Source organism: Scomber japonicus, chromosome 13 (genome assembly GCF_027409825.1).
Source record: "Scomber japonicus isolate fScoJap1 chromosome 13, fScoJap1.pri, whole genome shotgun sequence".
Lineage (NCBI taxonomy): Eukaryota > Metazoa > Chordata > Actinopteri > Scombriformes > Scombridae > Scomber > Scomber japonicus.
In genome coordinates this window covers 23,903,854-23,921,425 of record NC_070590.1, presented here as the reverse complement: position 1 = coordinate 23,921,425, position 17,572 = coordinate 23,903,854, and the positions used below count along the sequence as shown (strand labels likewise).

Below are 17,572 nucleotides of genomic sequence, written 5' to 3'. Positions count from 1 at the left end.
AAACATTGAAAGATATGCTGGGAAATACATTTTAGATAAATATCCCAACTCATCTGGTCATTTTCCCTCCTCCACTCCTCTAGGTGTCTGGTCCTTATGGCCCTGGTGGTGTGCCCATCAGTGGCTTCGCCATGTTGCAGCACCAAATCAAAGCGGTGCACGAGTCGGCACATCAAGAGGAGAAGCAGAGACAGGATCAGGGAGACTTGGAGCGCAGACCCCCATTCAACACCTGCAGCCCTACCATACTAGACAGAGATGGTAAGAGAACAAAAACAATCCTTGTTCTGTTTTAGTCTCCCCTTCCTCCTGTTCATCTCTCCGTCAACCTTGTTCCCCAACGCTGCTAGCAGTGGACTATTTATAGCTAATGCAGTTTTTAGGCTCCTTTTTTTTTTTTTTTTTTAAGGAAACGTTTGAGGGTGATCCCGACTGTCATAATGTACTTCAGCTTGAGCCAAGACAAAGAAGTTAGCTGACCCTCTTTACATATGATGAAAACACTGAGCTGAAGCCTGCCTTGATGTGGTTTTGGGGTGAAAAAGAGGATTGCGGTACTTTTTTTTTGAAGTTGTATGACTTGTGTCACAGAAGTACACTTGCTGCTTCTGGGCAGTCAAGTGAAGTTCAGCCACTGAACTTCAGAAGGGAGAGCAGTTAAGTCAAGCTGTATTATGGCTTGGTGTTTTGTTTTATTTATTTTATTTTTTTATTTTGCAAAGCTTTTAGCACCCGTTAGTCTGTGTGCTGTGAAAAGTCAAGCCACTGTCAGTAAACTGCTGAGCTTTGACACCAAGATATTTATTACACAGGATTTCCAGTGGGTGTGTGTCCAGGTGGCTGTGTTAGGTGCACAGGCCCGTCCACTCTAGGTCAGCTCAATGCTCACTGGCATTGAGTCCTTGTTTTAATAGTGGTTGTCTTCCCTTTGTCCTTATGCCTGTGTACTGCAGGTAAGCCCTTACCCTACATGCCTTATGACATGATGTTGGCTCTGGACCAGGAGACCCTCTCTGGTCGGCCAGGCTCTCCCTACAGACTCTCCCCCAGGGATCTGAGCAAGGCCTTACCCCCGTCTGACCCCAACGGCCCCAATGCATCCCGCTACAGTGTGCCGCCAGGTAAAAGCACACATCTTCACCTACTCCTCCTCCCCCCTCTTGTCTGCTCTGTCCCAGACTTCCCCATCATCATCCTCCCTTCCTTTGCTGATACAAATTGGCCTCGCCAGATTCCAAAGGAGTCTTGCTTTTTGACAGTGGAGGAACTTTTCTGACTCTGCTGGCAATATAGTTTGATTTCAATGCAGAGTACTTAGCTTTAGTATCCTATATATGCTATTATAATGGCCTATTTTTATATCTCTACATACAAGTGCTTGTTATCGTCATTTGAAGTAAAAGTTGGAGCTAGTACAGTGATTTTTAAGATTCAAGCAGTTTTTATGATATACCATGTTTGTTTTTGTTTGTTTGTTTTTTGCATGACTGGGCCTTCATGTAGGCTTATAGTGGCTTATTCTACTGTCAGGAGTACATAGAGTTAACATAAATTGCCTCAAAACTTTGTTTCTGAGCAGCATTATGGCTAACTGCCATGTCTACCCAGTTGTCTGGGTAATTGAACCACATATTCACATTGAACCCACATATCTTCATCTGCACATGTATGAGGCTGACTTCCACCATGGTTAGGCTATAGGGAAAAAATTGATTTTCTTGTGGACTGTTATGAGGACCATCATAAGAAATTTCACTGAAAGAAAAAGGACCATCAGGTAAAACGATGTACAGTAACGTTACCTCAAGAGTACCTGCCGGTGTTCCTGCTCTCCTGAAGAGTGAAGTTTTTTTTTCTCCCTTATGGGACCTGTTGCTAGACTCAACAGCGTGCAAACTGCCTCAGATGTAGTTCTCTGTGCATTTAGCCATAATGCTGCTACATGCAGCTAGTTCCTGTGTTCACTTCTGTTGTGTTATGTAGTCATAAGAAGGTTACATTGCCTGTCACGACCCCACTGCTCTTGATGGTGATTCTATATTTTTGCTGCTTATTGAAGAGTTACGGCAATTATTTGCATCAGTATGGCAGTAAATGAAAATTTCATACGGTACAGGAAATTAAAATCAGTATACCAGATGATCGATATACCGCCCAGCACTAGTTGGAGGAGGGAGGAGAATTGTTGTAGAGCTTTTTGGGCACGACAAAAGTCTGGATCCCTGCGTGAGGGGAATGGACTGTGCGCTTGTACACGTGTACCAGTACAGTAGAGGTCAAACGAGTATGAGCCAGCGCTCTCTGGTATAATCACATATGAGAGAGTAGCTTGGTGATTTTATAACTGCAGTGAGTACGTCAATGCATGAGTCAGATATTTTTGGTTTGTCCACCAGTAGCACACAGCTTGGCTCTTGTACTGCATTTTTTCTTGTACCTAAAAGAGGCTGCCTGTCAATAGTTGCTACCTTCTTCTTTTGTTGTGTTTATTTGAGGAAGTTGTTCACTTTTCAAATCAGGTTGTTGTGATAAGTACGTAAGTGTGTGAAAGTGGCGCCTTGAATCACGGCTCAATGACGTGGGTGCAGGATAAAAAAAAAACAAGTTTTTTATTTGTTAAAACAATAGTAGCAGGCATCCGTCCATCAATGCTGACTATGAATTGCGCCTGAAGGGTTGTCAGTTTTTGTTGCAGCAGCAGAATTTAGCAGTCTCTTCTGCAGTTGGCGCAGATGAATGGAGAGAGGTCTGGCACCAAAGTGAAGGCTGCTGCTTAAATTAAATGCATAAAACCATAAATTCATAACAAAATCTAACTTAATTTATTTAGATCACAGTATATTAAAAGAAACCATGAATATAATTATAATAAACTTTATTTCTAGAGCACTTTTCAAAATTCCAGTTTTAAAGTGCTCACAAATCAGAAAATAATTACATTTTAAAAGAGAACAAATAAAAACAATTTGAGTAAAAACCATTTCAGTGTAGGAAAAAGGCAATAATAGACAAACTGTATTTAAAGGAGATAAAATAAAGCTCATATGAAATACGAAAATAGCATGAAATAAAAAATATAGAGCTGCATGATAAAACTTAATTTCACACAGAATGGAGTGAATGAATGTGGAGCTGTGACAATGACAAAATTAGTAAAACCAACAGAAATATATGTGTTTTAATATAGATAATGTGTTTTGTTGTTGTTTGAAGAATGAATAATACACTGCCACACACTGAACTAAAACAGTTGACATTATTGTATTGGTTAAATCTGTTACATTTCGAGTCCAAACATCCTCTGTAGGTAGTTATTATGAATTATGAATATTTCAATCATTAAATTTAAGTTGGACATGACTGTGAAACAAGCTGGGCTTAGTTTTACCTCTTCAGTACATCCAACACCATTCAGTTTCACACCACATTCACACACTGAGTTTGTGTGGGACACAGACGTAGAAGCAAAATTATTAACCTGTTCCGATTTTGAGCTGTTCTGATTTTATTGTCTCAAGAATCTAAACGCAATACATTTAGAGAATTAACTTCAGAAGAAAGCAGTAAAAGAGAACATTTTATTTTTTTCCTCCTTTCCCCTCAAGAGTTCATTGCTGTTGTTGTTGTTGGTTGGGAAATAACATTTTGACCAAAGTTTGAGAGCAATCCTTTTTCTTTTTTCTTTTTTCTGTTTGACGTGTTGGGTAAACATATTTCAAATGTCCTAACGAGTTAGCATGTTGTCCCTGAAGGCGAGCTGCAGCATGAATGTTAATGTTTGACACACAGTCTCCCTGCAACTGGGATTTATAAATTCGTCATCGAGTGGCTTGTTTTCTTATCTGTCCCTGTATGAGCCAGCAGGATGATGACGTCCGTGCCCGCTGGAGGAACTCTCACACATCCATTTGCATTTTTGATTTTGTAGAGTGCAGAGCATGAGGCGCGCTCCCTGCAGGTTACTCCCGGGCTGTGTGTGTGTGTGTGTGTGTGTGCGTGTGCGTGTGTGTGCATGTGTGTGCGCGATGATCCATTTGTCTACTCAGCTTTCCCAGGAGACAGTAAAGCAGGCTGCAGACATTGGCCAAAGTTATCTCAGGCTCAGGACAGGCTATTAACTGAGGTCTTCAACGCTTACTTCACCACTCAATGGAGTCTGAGCTGAATATTTTATCATGCTGTCTTTGCTGGGAAATGGAGCTTAATGGAACCTTTAATGTTGGGTGGGTTGGTATTGTGATGTCTGGCAGGCTGAAGACATTTATATGACAGGTTTAAGTTACTGTGTGAGCTGCTGATATTAGTCATTTGGTGATTTTTGGGGGGAGGAAAGTAATGCTTTGCTGTTCAGATAGGTGCTTGATGTCCAAATGTTGTTTAATAATCAGTGGTGTCTATTGTTTCTTTTTTTCTTTTTCATATTCCCACCAGTCCTCCACCCTTCCCCCAATCAGCTGGTCCAGGGTATGCCAGATGGAGTCCGCGTGACTTTCAGCAGACCCAGTCGACCTCCCAACATTCCCTCTCCTCCTCCACTCATTCCAACCACCAAGCCCACAGACAAGCCCTCCTTCATTCAAGGAGGCTCCATCTCCCAGGTAAGACACCAGAGGGATACATAGGAATGCTCAGCTAGTGGAGACAGCAAGAAAACTGTCCATTTACCTTTCCCCACACCTGCCATTCATACCAGAACACAACAAAACAAAAGCATTAAAAAAAAAAAATCAGTTTCATGTGAACTTTTACCCAATTATCAAAGGTAATGCAATTTTAAACATTTATATGGTTATGCAGTTAAGTTATTATTTGCCATCCCTTGTCATACTCTCAGATAAGTGACCCAAAGAGTTGTAGCAACGTGATAGTGTGGAGTGGTGCAACCCAGATTTCAACAGCCATCCGTCATAGAAACATTGAATGGGTTGACTCAGTTGGCTTGATTACTACTACCAAGGTATCTTTGGTCCCAAGGGCATTGTAAAAGGTTTATTAGTCTGTGAATTAAATACTTTTTTATATGTTCATTACCTGTTATCACATCATTGTAAATGATTTACTGTAACACATAAAAGATTCTATACATAATTTGACACTGATTCCCATGTTTTTATAACCACAGTGACCTGACCCATAAATGTGTTCTTTGCTCCTGCTTTTTCAGGGAACTCCTGGCACATACCTGCCGTCCCACGCTGTCTATGGGCCAGATGGGACTAAGAGCACGGTGGGCTCCATCTCTCTGGGTCTCCCACGGCAACAGGATCCCAACAAGCCTGGTAGGACAGCAGCCAGTCAACAGTCACAGTGACACTCTAAATTGTCAGCATGAAGTTCAGGCAGGCACGACAACAGTCACATAAAATCAAACCTGACATAATAACAAGATTATACCTGTATGTAGACAAGTACCAGCCCTACCTAGTTTAATGACACCTCTCAAGGCCATAAAGATCTCAGTCTACATCATAACATTCATCAATAGCTAGCTTTTATTGTTTAATGGATATTTCAACCATGTTCAAACAAATTAGAAAATAGTTGAGTCACTAATGGTATACATAAAACCTGCTGCATGCTTTTTTCCAGTTGTGATGACTTAAGAGTAAATGTAATCTATTAACTGTAAAGAAAGGGAGAACAACGATTAGAATAACCTTTTAATCTGATATCACATTTGTGAATCTGTGTTTTTGCTATTAGTTGCATAATATGTTATTACGTCAAAGGAGATTGTTCAAGGATATATTGACTACAAAAGAAAATCGAAAATTAAAATATCCTTTGGGTCTTTGAAGCACAACTCTGTTATGTTACTCTAGAACTGACAGGAAGTGAGGCACTAGTGTAGCTAAAAAGCTATTTCTGCTCCGTATGACACAGAAATGGCTGAACTTTTATACAGTCTCTTTCTGGTCGCTGATCAAAGGTTCTTATCACAACATACCACACCATTTGCAAACTTCTGTCTCATACGGTGGTGGTCCTGCAGATAAAGCACAAGGGTATCTCATGTGAGAACTGGTTGTACAGGTCACTTTAATTATCTGAATGAAACTAACTCCTGTCAATACAGTTGCTTACAAAAATATATGGTACTATATGTCTATATGTATATATTTTGCTGGGAAGATCACGCTGTACTACGATCAGTCAAGCAGTAGGAAGCTGTGTCACACTTTTGGTTCAGCACCACTAGATGTAACTAACATTACATGAGTAAACTCTTTCTTTTCCTCTTTCTGTGACTGCCTCCAGGAGCTGCAGTTCCATCCATACAGGACGGCAGAGGCAACCCAGGGAAGGTGGGCGAGGGTCTGACTTTCAGAGGATCAATCACTCAGGTAATAAATCATAGAATTACAGAAGCAGCAAATGGATAAATAACAAACACATAGGTCATATATTTTGGATGATGCGTGTTTGCTTTTCTCGTTACATTATATTTGTACTCTTTTCTAATATAGGGCACACCGGCCCTGGCCCAGTCTAGCATTGCTGCTGATCTCCTGAAGGGCACAATCACCAAGCTGGCCACAGAGGACTTGAACAGCCCAGACAAGGCCAGAGGAGAACAGATGGCTAAAGGTCATGTTATCTACGAGGGCAAGCGTGGACACATCGTCTCCTATGAAGGTAAGTGCTTTAATTATCAACACACCAAATAACAGTTGTGTATTTCTTCACCAAGAACACCAACCTGATTACGAATGTATGTGTTCCAACAGCTATCAAGAACCCCAGGGAAAACACCCGCAGCCCCAGAACTGGTCATGAGCTGAAACGCAATTACGACATGATGGAGGGACCTATGGGCAGGGGACACCCAGGGAGGGAAGGAGCTCCATATGAGGGTACTGCGTGTGCTTCTGTGTCAATGAGTATGTATTATGTGTCCTGGTTTGTTTGTTCTGTATCAGGATAGTGATGATACTCGTTTGTCTCTCAGGGCTGATTAGCAGAGCCTTGCCCAGAGAAGGACTCCATGGGGATTCTAAGGAAAGGCCATTGATGTCTGGATCCATTATGCAAGGTAAAGCTCATCTCTTTTCTTTAAGTCAGTCACTCACTGCTGGAATTGAACAATAAGACAAACTGAAATTCCTCTCAAATCTTTCCAGGAACACCTAGAACCGCTGGAGAGAGCTATGAAGAGTCCATGAAATATGGAAAACAGATAAAGCGAGAGAGCCCACCGATCCGCTCCTTCGAAGGGGGTATTGGCAAGGGAAAGCCTTATGAGGGAATCAATACTATCAAAGAGATGGGACGCTCCATTCATGAAATACCCCGACAAGACCAGTCTGGACAGGACATGTGCAAGACCCCTGACCTTACAGACAGAAGGGGGATGGAGGGCTCCATATCTCAGGTAAGAGTTCAGTGAACAAATTGCCATATTATTTGGTTTTATATTGGAGATTTGTTTTACCATGAACCGTTTGGTATTGAATATGCAAAATCAACAAATGTACTTAAAGTAACCAATGGTATAAGTGACAAATTGATGACTGAATCCTAATCGTTCCCTCCGTTCAACAGATTCACCCTCTGAACCAGTCGACCATCAAGCACAATGTCAAGTCCCTGATCACCAGTCCTAACAAGATTCCCCACAGCATACCCCAGCTTGAGGCCATGGAACGAGCCAAATACGAGGAGAGCAAGGCGGTGCGCCACACGTCAGTGGTCAACTCCACCACCTCTGTCCTGCGCTCCACGCACCAGGAGGCCAACAAATCCCAGCTTAGCCCGGGCATGTATGAGGACGCCAATGCCCGCAGGACCCCTGTTAACTATAGCACTAATCCTGTGTCCAGGGGATCACCCATGCTGGGACGTGGTCAGGAAGGTATATTCCATCATTTTATTCAGAACCTGTTGATCTTCAGGTTCTCAGCTGTTCATTACTTCTGTAACGCTATAAATACAACAATGAGATGAGATGATTTAAGTTCTTGTTGAATGAAGCATTAACTAATCAGACGAGCCTTGTGTGTTCCTCTCTCCTATAAAGGTGGTATGAGCTCAAAATCTGCGGCGCATGAAAGGAAGAGTGCCATGACACCAACACAGAGGGACAACGTCCCAGCCAAGTCCCCGGTGTCTGGAGGTGACCCCGTTGCCTCTCACAGCCCCTTCGACCCCCACCACCGGCCTGTCGTTCCCGGAGAAGTGTACCGAGCCCACCTGCCTCCACATCTGGACCCCACCTTGGCCTTCCACAGAGTGCTAGATCCTGGTACAGTGTCTTCGCACTTTTTCCATCATAACGGAACAATAATAGCCTTGATTCTGACGGAAGCGACTCAGGCTTTCTAATTCATAGGCACTACATGTCCAGGATCTTTTTCAGCTATTGACGTCAGTAGTGGTGATCAGTATCTATGAGCCTTCTGTTCATTCCTTTTTGTTTTGTTTTGTTTTTTTTCTCCTCCTGTTTCCCCTGTTGCAGCGTTCATGTTCCCCAGGCAGCCGTCCCCAACTGGCTACCACAACACATACCAGCTGTACACCATGGAGAACACGCGGCAGACTATCCTCAACGATTATATCACTTCCCAGCAAATGCAAGTCATCCCGAGGCCTGACATGGCCCGAGGCATGTCACCACGGGAACAGCCAGTCGCCATCCCTTATGCAGCCGGAGCTCGAGGTATGGCCCTCCACCAGCTGATCCTCTTTCACCTGCAACAACTGGCAGGGGGAGAGGCCATGGGCGGTAGGGGTTGTAGTATGCAGACTGTGTGCTTGTGAAGTAGTGGCTACCTTTTCCAGACGCCCAGAAGCAAATGACCTAGATAAATTCTGCTGATTTGCTCTTTACATTGGGGCTGCAATTAATTCGGCTACTATTCAAATTTATCAATTGGGCATTCAAATCATCCATTTGCTGAGTGGTTGCCTCTTACAAGTTGACCACTATTCCACTCCTTTTTGCAGCCCTCCTTACTGATCAATCTGTATTTGGAAGCACTAACAGATGAAGGTGATGGGTTCAAGTGTATACGGTGTTCATACATTCAGAAATTGATGGATCGGTTCTTGTTGTTCACCGTTGGCCCTTTGCTTCTGTCTGTAAAAGGGATAATTGATCTAGCCCAGATGCCTCCAACTATCCTGTTGCCTCACCCTGGGGGAACAGGTACTCCCACTTTGGAACGCATCGCCTACCTCCCTGGAGCTCAGCCCCCTTTCCCTCCTAGGGCTTTCAACCCAACCTCCATATCGCCAGGTGAGGACCCCCCCCCACCCTCCCTTCCCCCATTCCTACACCTAGTGTTCCCTTATCTTCCTTGCCACGATCTCCGTGTTCCCTCACACCTCTGTAAGAGTGCAGCCCTGCACTGGCCTGAGGTGTCAAAGGTCAAATCTGCCTGTCCAGTCACAGATCAAGTTGAGTCTTACTGAGCCTCAGTCTGAAAACATCAAGGGAAGGATTTCCCCCTAAACCGTCTGACTGTTGCACAGCAACGAGGTGATTTTTCTGTTTTCTCCTAAAGAAATTGTGCTCCTATAAAAGATCATTTTATGGGGCACAACATTTTTTGGAGTGAAATGTGAAGGGGTTTGTTTACAGCCTGTGTACCTGTTAACAGTTTAACATTTCATCAGTAGTTAAAACTCTGTAATAGCTTGTAACTCATCATAGTACAAATTTGTCACAGTATCTAAAGTCAACACAGTATGTTGACTCAAATTCACTGAATTAACCCTTAAATTTATATTTATATTTCACTCTAGTTATGGTAAATAACTGGTAAATATGGTAATATTCCTGAGACAGAAGATTACCATCTTCCTGCTGTGACAGATACACAACTTGTCAGCAACACTCTTTGGCTCAGACTAAAGGAAGCTGATCCATTCTGTCAAAACCTTGCGAGTAGTGTGTGTAAAAACCCTCTGTGTGTGATGTCTGTCTGTCATTGTTGTCTTCAGGTCACCAAGCCCACCTTGCCGCTGCCGCCGCCGCCAGTGCAGAGAGGGAGCGGGAGAGGGAGCAGCACCGGGAGCAGCAGGAGAAGGAGAGAGAGAAGGAAAGGGAGCAGCGGGAGAGGGAACGAGAGCGGGACCGGGAAATTCGGGAACGAGAGCGGGACCGGGAGCGAAGCAACGAATACATGCGTAGCGGTGAGTTGTTTCATTGCCGCTTTAAGCTCAGTATAGTTGTGAAAATCTCAACAGAAATTCATGTCCCTCTATTATGGGAAATCCATGTTGATCCATTCTATTTAGAAAACGTTTACCAGTTCTTATAAGACTGCTGTTAACTGTGGTTCCATACAAATCACTGCCAAGACATAACCTAAAATAACTCCCTCTTGCTCACTCTTTTATGCCTACCTACTCTCACTCTCTCTATCATGCTCTCTCCTTTTATGTGAGTCTTTTAAGCAGTTGGTTACATAGTTAGAAGTAAAACATCAGTTACAACATCATAAATAATGAAGGATGTCTGTGTATCCCGGACAGATGATGTGTGCTGACGCTTTCAGATCGACCACAACTAAGGGCACATACTTACACCCCTCTCAGACAGGGTCATTTTGAAAGGGGTGTAAGTATGTGTGGTGTGCCAGGAAAAAAATCGTATCTGTAGATTTCAGTGAACTTTTGTAGGAGTTTGAAGTTGATGATCTGTATTACCATCTGAGTGTGAAATACAGCGACACCAGTATGGAGAGATGCTCTTTGTAGCAGCACTACATGGTAGAAAAACAAAGATGCAGTTTAACACAAATAGAGAAACCATTGTTTATGATTGTTAGACAGTATGTGCATGTATTTTGAAACAGAATGCTTCGTTAATGTGTGTGCAGCAGGTGGACCAGAGCAGCCAGGCCGACCAGGGAGTCGAGGTTATCTGCACTCGCCTTCTCCTTCAATGAGGACACAGGATGTAGTGGTTCAGCAACGGCCGAGCATCTTCCAGGGCAAGAGTGTCATCACCTCTCTAATGTAAGTCAAAACCTACCTAAGCTCATCAGCTCACTCACACTATGTTTGTATACAGAGTGTTTAGTACTGTTCTCTGACAGCTGTGTGCATTGAAAATCCACAGTTTAATTTTAAGTCTGGAGAGTAAACCTCAGATGCATCAGACAGATGACTCACACCTCATCTCTTTACTTCCTCTTCAGGCCTCATTCAGCAGCAGTGACAGCAGCTGCTCAGAGCAGCTCTCGTTACAGCACCGCAGCTGACGCACTGGCTGCTCTGGTGGATGCTGCGGCCTCCGCCCCGCAGATGGACGTAGCCAAGGTGAAGGAGAACAAACACGATCGGGATGATGACATGTCCTCGTCAGCTGCAGCTCGACGAGCAACCACCCTGTCTGAACAACAGCAGCAGCAGGAGGCGGAAAGGCGACCCTTGCAGTCACCATATGGTGTTATGTCTCTGCCAGGAGGCAAGCCCCATCCTGCTTACTCCGAGGGCCCTGGTGTCGGGGTGAAGGATAAAGGACCTCAAACGTCAAAGTCCCGCATCGAAGAGGAGCTCCGGACCCGTGGAAAGACAACTATTACGGCCGCTAACTTCATTGATGTCATCATCACCCGGCAGATAGCTTCAGACAAAGACTCGAGAGAGCGAGGATCTCAGAGCTCTGACTCGTCCAGCAGCTGTGAGTGTGTTGGATACACAGTGACATCACATCAGTTAGCACACGAGTTAAACCTTAAATGTTATCTTTTTCTTATAGTAGAACATGACCAAACCTTAACATCGTTTCCTTTGCTTAGCAGATAGTTGTAACTCTTTGTCCAAACTTTGTCCTGCAGTGTCATCCAGTCGCTACGACAACCCTGCTGGAGGAGCCATTGAGGTGATTAGTCCTGCTAGTTCTCCAGTCCAGTCCCAACAGGACAAGCCAGACGACGGGCAACAGCAGGCACCAGGTATAAATACATATTCAGTTTGAGTGTTTAAATGTATAGTATAGTATGAAACTGCATAATGTTTCAGTTTATTCAAACATTGTTTCAGAGATTTTGTGTTTCATATTAAAGATGACATATATAACAGTGGTGAGGCAGTTTTGGCTTTAAAGGCTAAATTTAGCCACCAGTGATGTGGAGTAAACATACCATAACTTAAATAACTTAACCCACTGACCTTGTCATGTGAGACTATCAGACACCATTCCTTTGCACCAGTGAAGTCACCAGACTCCAGTCGATGTTATTCCTGTCACCTGAAAGCAGACGTTGATCATTTGCTGTTGGCATGTAGCGTGTTATCTCCTTCTCGTCACATCATGCCTAGCCTCACCCTGCCTCTCTTTCCAAAACAACATTGCTCTGTTCTTTGTCAACCTTCACCAGCTGGCATGCGGGCTTATGACATGAGTCGTTACCGGCCATCAGCGGAGCCTCCGCAGCCCAGTTCCCAGCAGCCCCCCTCATCCCAGGCTGACAGCTACTCCCAGGTCCCCAAGACTCACAGGGTCATGACTTTGGCAGATCACATTTCGGTAAGAAATGGTGGTGAAAAAAAAGAATTGCATTTGAAAAAATAATGTAGCACATAACATATTTACTATGTGCATCAACCCATCACATGAAACTGATCTGGCTTTGTTGTCACTCTCCGTCATGCAGCATATCATAACCCAGGACTTCGCCCGGAATCAGGACCCTCCCCCGTCCTCCTCAGCTTCTGCCCCATTCCAGAGCGGGGTACCAAATGTGTCCTCCTCAGGTCGAGCCAAGGTGCCCAGCCGCTACAGTCCTGAGAATCAGGTCCAGGCCCCACACCACCAGAGACCCTCAAACAGAGTTTCCCCAGAGAATGCCCCAGACAAGTCCAGAGCCAGGTACATGGACCAGCCAGTTAATCATCAGGTTGAGCTTTAATTTATTACCCGTCATCTGTCTAACATGTGTCTCTCTCCTCTTTGTCCAGGCCTGGTAAGTCTCCTGAGCGAGGCGGCAGGCCGATGGAGAACTATGAACCTATCTCTCCACCACAGAGCTATCAAGGCATGGACAAACAGAACGCTGGTGGGCCTCCACCCCAGAGGCGGGAGGCAGAAAACTCCGAGATCAGGTTCGAGATCTGTACAGTTGGGATGCATGATAGTCAGGCAGCACATCTCTTAGTATCTGCTTGAATTGGATTTAAAATGGATTAAAATAGATTTTCAGCTTCTGGCATCCATGTAGCTTCTTTGTTCATCTGGTACATGTGTATTAAGACACATGCAATGTATTGTGTATTGTGAATATTGAATTACTATTTCTACACATTGCTAAGATTAGCTTCCTGTTAGCGCCCTAACATTTGACGCCTCACTGTATTAGACGGTAAATCAATTTCTTGTTCGGATGCCAGCAGGCAGAATGTGACCCTGTGTCAGCAGCAGATTTACATCCCAGTGATGTGGAAACAATTTAGTCCTGCCAGGAGCTTGTTGCCAGTTATCCCACTGTTGCTGACTCTTTGCCTTCTCTCTCTCTGGTTCAAGGAATGACTCACGGTCCCCGGGTAGTGTCGGCTATCTGCCCTCCTTCTTTACCAAGCTGGAGAACACCTCGCCAATGGTGAAATCCAAAAAACAGGAGATCTTTCGTAAGTTGAACTCCAACTCTGGTGTCGGTGATTCTGATGTTGGTAAGTGGGTGTCTTATTCTTCTCCCTCCAACTAACATGTATGCATCAAATGACGACCCTAACTCTGTAATGTGTGTGCATGCAAGTTGTCTGTGTAGAGTGAATTTATTCCTTCTAATTTTCCATTAATCATGTGATAACTACATTTAGTGTCAGATGGGTTTTTTTATAGCTAATAATTGTCTTGCAGGAAACGCACAACCAGGCACTGAGATTTTCAATTTGCCTGCTGTTACCAGCTCCAGTAAGTGACTTGCTCATACTCTCTGCAGTTCATGTTCATGTTCATGTTCATGTTCACATTTCTCACTGAATGTTTTGTTGTGATGTGATTTGTAGGCAGTATCAACCCCAGGAATCACTCCTTCAGTGACCCAGCCAGTAACCTGGGCCTGGAGGACATCATCCGCAAGGCCTTGATGGGCAACTTGGAGGAGAGACCAGAGGAACACCAGGGAGGAGCCATCAACAACACACCCAGCACAGGCAGTGACTCACGTCAGGAGGCCAACCCATCGCCCAGTATGGGTACGCACAAATCACACAACAGAAACACACTAACAGTCTGATGTTTAACATGTTGCTGATTTACACATTCTGCCTGTCTAAATCTACAGTGAAGCAGAAGCAGAGCAAAGCCAACAGCCGGAAATCGAAGTCACCTAACCTGGGTCAGGCCTACGCTGGAGGGGAGCGTCCATCTTCGGTGTCCTCCGTCCACTCCGAGGGAGATTATCACAGACAAACCCAAGCCCAGCCTCAGTGGAGCTGGGATGACCGACCCTCATCCACAGGTGAGCTGTCCAGCCTCATTACTGTGTTCTGGTATAAATGAAAGACAGAAATACGTGGATGCACATTATCTACATGTTTCACTTGGCCTCCTTCTCTCTCCTCAGGATCCATGCAGTTCCCTTACAACCCGCTGACCATGCGCATACTGAGCAGCACGCCACCCACCTCCATGGCTTCCCCCTCCATACAGAGCCAGCAGCAGCAGCAGCAGCAGCAGCAGCAACAACAGCAGCAGCAGCAGCAGCAGCAGCCTCTAGCTGGAGCACCGGTGGCCCAGCAGCGAGTGTGGCAGTCTCTGCTGTCAGAACAATATGAGACCCTGTCTGATAGCGACGACTGAGCCCTGCCCGCTACAGCCCCCCTTTCCCCCGTCCCCAGTAACTAGAAGAGAAGAAGAGAGGCCTGCTCTGAGGCTCGTCTGTTCACCCCCCTCACCCAGAACTAACTTGCTCATCAGCGAGTGTGAGAAGTAGATGGGGTGGTGTCATTTTTATTTTTGGTGCTATGGCGCCCCCTGGCTGTTAGCTGAGAGTATAAGCAGCAGCCCCGTGACAGGCAGGGCTATCCAGAACAAGACTCGCTTTTGATCCGGAAGCACTCACCCAGCCTGTTGGGGAAATAAAGAATACTCAACCGAGTGGATGACACGAGCTACAGCAAATATGAAGAACTTGATATGTAAAAAGAAACAACATAAGAGACTATTTCTTGAATTTTTGTTTTGATTTCTGTAAAGATATACCTTGTCTTTAAGAAAATCATTGTATGTAAATAGAGTAACCTTTTGCAGTGTTTTTCTTAACTTGATTATTTCTTATTTTAATGTCGCTTTTAAATTGATCCACTTTAAATGGGAAGAGAAAGTGTGTAATCTTTAATATCACAGTTGACCTCTCCCAGTCCACCCCCCACACCCCCCACGTGACTTGACACCCACTCTTAATATTTTTACCATAGCGGCCGCTAAGACAGACACAGACCTGTGGTTTGTGTTTTGAGCACAGAGATTGTGCCACCCTGCGCGCCATCCACCAAGCACCACCAGAGCCTGAACATCGTGGACAAAAAAAAAAACAGACTTAACATTTTGAACAGCATCGCATACTTGATGCCTCTCTTCACTCACAGTGGAGATGATGCATGTATTCTCATGTATCAGATGGTAGAGGTTAACCTCTCACCCCGTTCTAGACAGAGTAATGTCTTCAAAGCAAGTTGAGAACACTGGTGTCATAGCAGAAAGGTGAAAAGTCTGATATAAGCTTAATTGTGCCGGAAAAGATATCCTTATGACTACTCCTGGACCCCGTCTGAATAATGAAAGTGAGCCAATGTTTTTTTTTTCTTTCTTTTTTTTGTTGTTTTGTTTTGGATTTTTTTTTCGGTAGAGCTGACCATGGTGTGTCACATGTAGCTGTGTGTCACATGTAGCTGTGTGTCACAAGTAGCTGTCTCTCTCTGCAGTTTCCAACCTGTCCAGAAATGATCTGCTCTGCAATGTTGTCATGGTAAAAAAAAAAAAAAAAAAGTACCACAGGAACTTTTTTTTTCTCTTCTTTTTTTTTTTTGACGGTTTTGCCATGCCTTGTGACTTGAGAAAGAAGGCAGCTTTAACTAATTTTCTCAGAGATATACGTTGGTGTTTGATGTTTGTATTTGTTCCTGTAGTCCCTCTTCTTTTTTTCTTTTTTTTTGATACTGTCCTGACAAAAATCTGAACTCTGTAAAGTGTCTTTCTATTACACAAAAAGGCAAAACTAACCAAACATAAAGAATGGTCTGCACCATTGTTGCACTTTTTTTTGCTTTGTAGCTTTTGACAACAAAAAGCATACCTACCTGCTGTGTAACTTATTCAGCCTCCAGCACAGGAGTTATTCAATAATGTGCATTAACTTTCCCCCCCCTCCACCACTCACAGAAATCTGGATGTTTTGACTTCCTGTCTTTTCTTGTAGCTGGTACATGATTTTTGTAGTGTGACACTTGCATTACAGTTACAATTCTAAGTGTATGGTACAGTTAAATGTTTAGGAGTTTGCTATCATGGTGATTCAAAGCCGTGACCACTTAATCTCTGCTTTCATCGTGTCAATCAACAGGCGTAAAGCTTTGGATGAGTTATACTAGGTCAACATCATAAATGGCAGTAACGTTCCTTTGCGAGTCTTTTTTTAGATGTGGAAAAAAAACATTTTTAGGTTTTTTCAGCTTTCACTTTGCTCAATTAACAAAACTTGATATTTCCTGTTTTATTTCCTTTCATTTTAATTTTGAATCATTTGTCATAGCACATGTTCAGATTTTTATTTTTCTGTCATTTTCAACATCTTTGTTCTTCATCCTGTTTTTAGATGGGATGTTATGTGTTTACAAAGGCAATGACAAAAAAAAAAAAAGTTTACAGACTTGAATCTTAAAGAAATCCGACATGAAGCCGAAAAAGAATTGGAGCATCTTTTCAGCTCTCTATCAAACACACAGTGGTGACTTTTTTTGTCTTTTTTTGAAATTGAGACTTGAAAACCCGTGTATCCTATGATGTTGAAATGCAATGTTTGTATCGCACAAATGTCTCTTAGTAGGCTATTACAAGAGTTCAGACCAATCAAATAAAGTGGATCAGTTCTCCACCACTGATAAATGTGTAACTTCTTGATAGATGTTGCATTATTTTATTGATTACTTTTCCCTGCCCATAATTCTCAGTGACTCAAGTTTCTTTTTAATTTGTGGATTCATGCAATATGACATGAAACATCACTGTCACGACGTGTAGCTCATGGTTTAATGGAGAAGAATAACACTTCCATTTGTCCATTTAAAATATGTCTCACAATTGTTAAAGTGTGTCTTAAACCAACAGTCAGGTGTCCATTTGAACAGTGAAAGAGGTTTTTCTCGCTGTAGTCATTCCTCCTGCTCAGACTGGCTGTTAAAAATCTCCTTCAAATAGGCTTTCAGAGTAAGTGATGGGGGCCAAAATCCACAGTGTGTCCACACAATCATTTAGTGCTGCATTTAAAAGTTGAGGTGAAGTTTATATGAGGCTTCAGCAGTCTGAGTTAGTAATATCAAGTAGATAGCTGCCACATTTACAGTCTTTTTAGCATTAAATTCCTTCTTTGTGTTTCCCTGTTGAGCTGTGGTGGAAGTAACT

General features: G+C 43.6%; 1 protein-coding gene across 2 annotated transcripts in view; it reads left to right on the top strand.

Moving 5' to 3' along the window:
* ncor1 (nuclear receptor corepressor 1) overlaps nucleotides 1-17,063 on the top strand; it is a 58,657-nt gene extending 41,594 nt beyond the window's left edge. For both annotated transcript variants that reach the window (XM_053331019.1, XM_053331020.1), the window contains 26 exons: nucleotides 84-261; nucleotides 954-1,121; nucleotides 4,432-4,598; nucleotides 4,835-4,957; nucleotides 5,165-5,279; nucleotides 6,259-6,344; nucleotides 6,468-6,636; nucleotides 6,729-6,854; nucleotides 6,950-7,033; nucleotides 7,122-7,372; nucleotides 7,543-7,852; nucleotides 8,018-8,242; nucleotides 8,456-8,656; nucleotides 9,086-9,235; nucleotides 9,943-10,134; nucleotides 10,824-10,962; nucleotides 11,145-11,629; nucleotides 11,787-11,903; nucleotides 12,330-12,478; nucleotides 12,606-12,820; nucleotides 12,910-13,053; nucleotides 13,472-13,617; nucleotides 13,808-13,861; nucleotides 13,957-14,145; nucleotides 14,235-14,411; nucleotides 14,517-17,063. In XM_053331019.1, coding sequence (XP_053186994.1) covers nucleotides 84-261; nucleotides 954-1,121; nucleotides 4,432-4,598; nucleotides 4,835-4,957; nucleotides 5,165-5,279; nucleotides 6,259-6,344; nucleotides 6,468-6,636; nucleotides 6,729-6,854; nucleotides 6,950-7,033; nucleotides 7,122-7,372; nucleotides 7,543-7,852; nucleotides 8,018-8,242; nucleotides 8,456-8,656; nucleotides 9,086-9,235; nucleotides 9,943-10,134; nucleotides 10,824-10,962; nucleotides 11,145-11,629; nucleotides 11,787-11,903; nucleotides 12,330-12,478; nucleotides 12,606-12,820; nucleotides 12,910-13,053; nucleotides 13,472-13,617; nucleotides 13,808-13,861; nucleotides 13,957-14,145; nucleotides 14,235-14,411; nucleotides 14,517-14,752 — 4,596 coding nt within the window. In that variant the 3' untranslated portion in view covers nucleotides 14,753-17,063. The remainder of the gene's footprint in view (nucleotides 1-83; nucleotides 262-953; nucleotides 1,122-4,431; nucleotides 4,599-4,834; nucleotides 4,958-5,164; nucleotides 5,280-6,258; nucleotides 6,345-6,467; nucleotides 6,637-6,728; nucleotides 6,855-6,949; nucleotides 7,034-7,121; nucleotides 7,373-7,542; nucleotides 7,853-8,017; nucleotides 8,243-8,455; nucleotides 8,657-9,085; nucleotides 9,236-9,942; nucleotides 10,135-10,823; nucleotides 10,963-11,144; nucleotides 11,630-11,786; nucleotides 11,904-12,329; nucleotides 12,479-12,605; nucleotides 12,821-12,909; nucleotides 13,054-13,471; nucleotides 13,618-13,807; nucleotides 13,862-13,956; nucleotides 14,146-14,234; nucleotides 14,412-14,516) is intronic.
* Nucleotides 17,064-17,572: the final 509 nt, after the last annotated feature.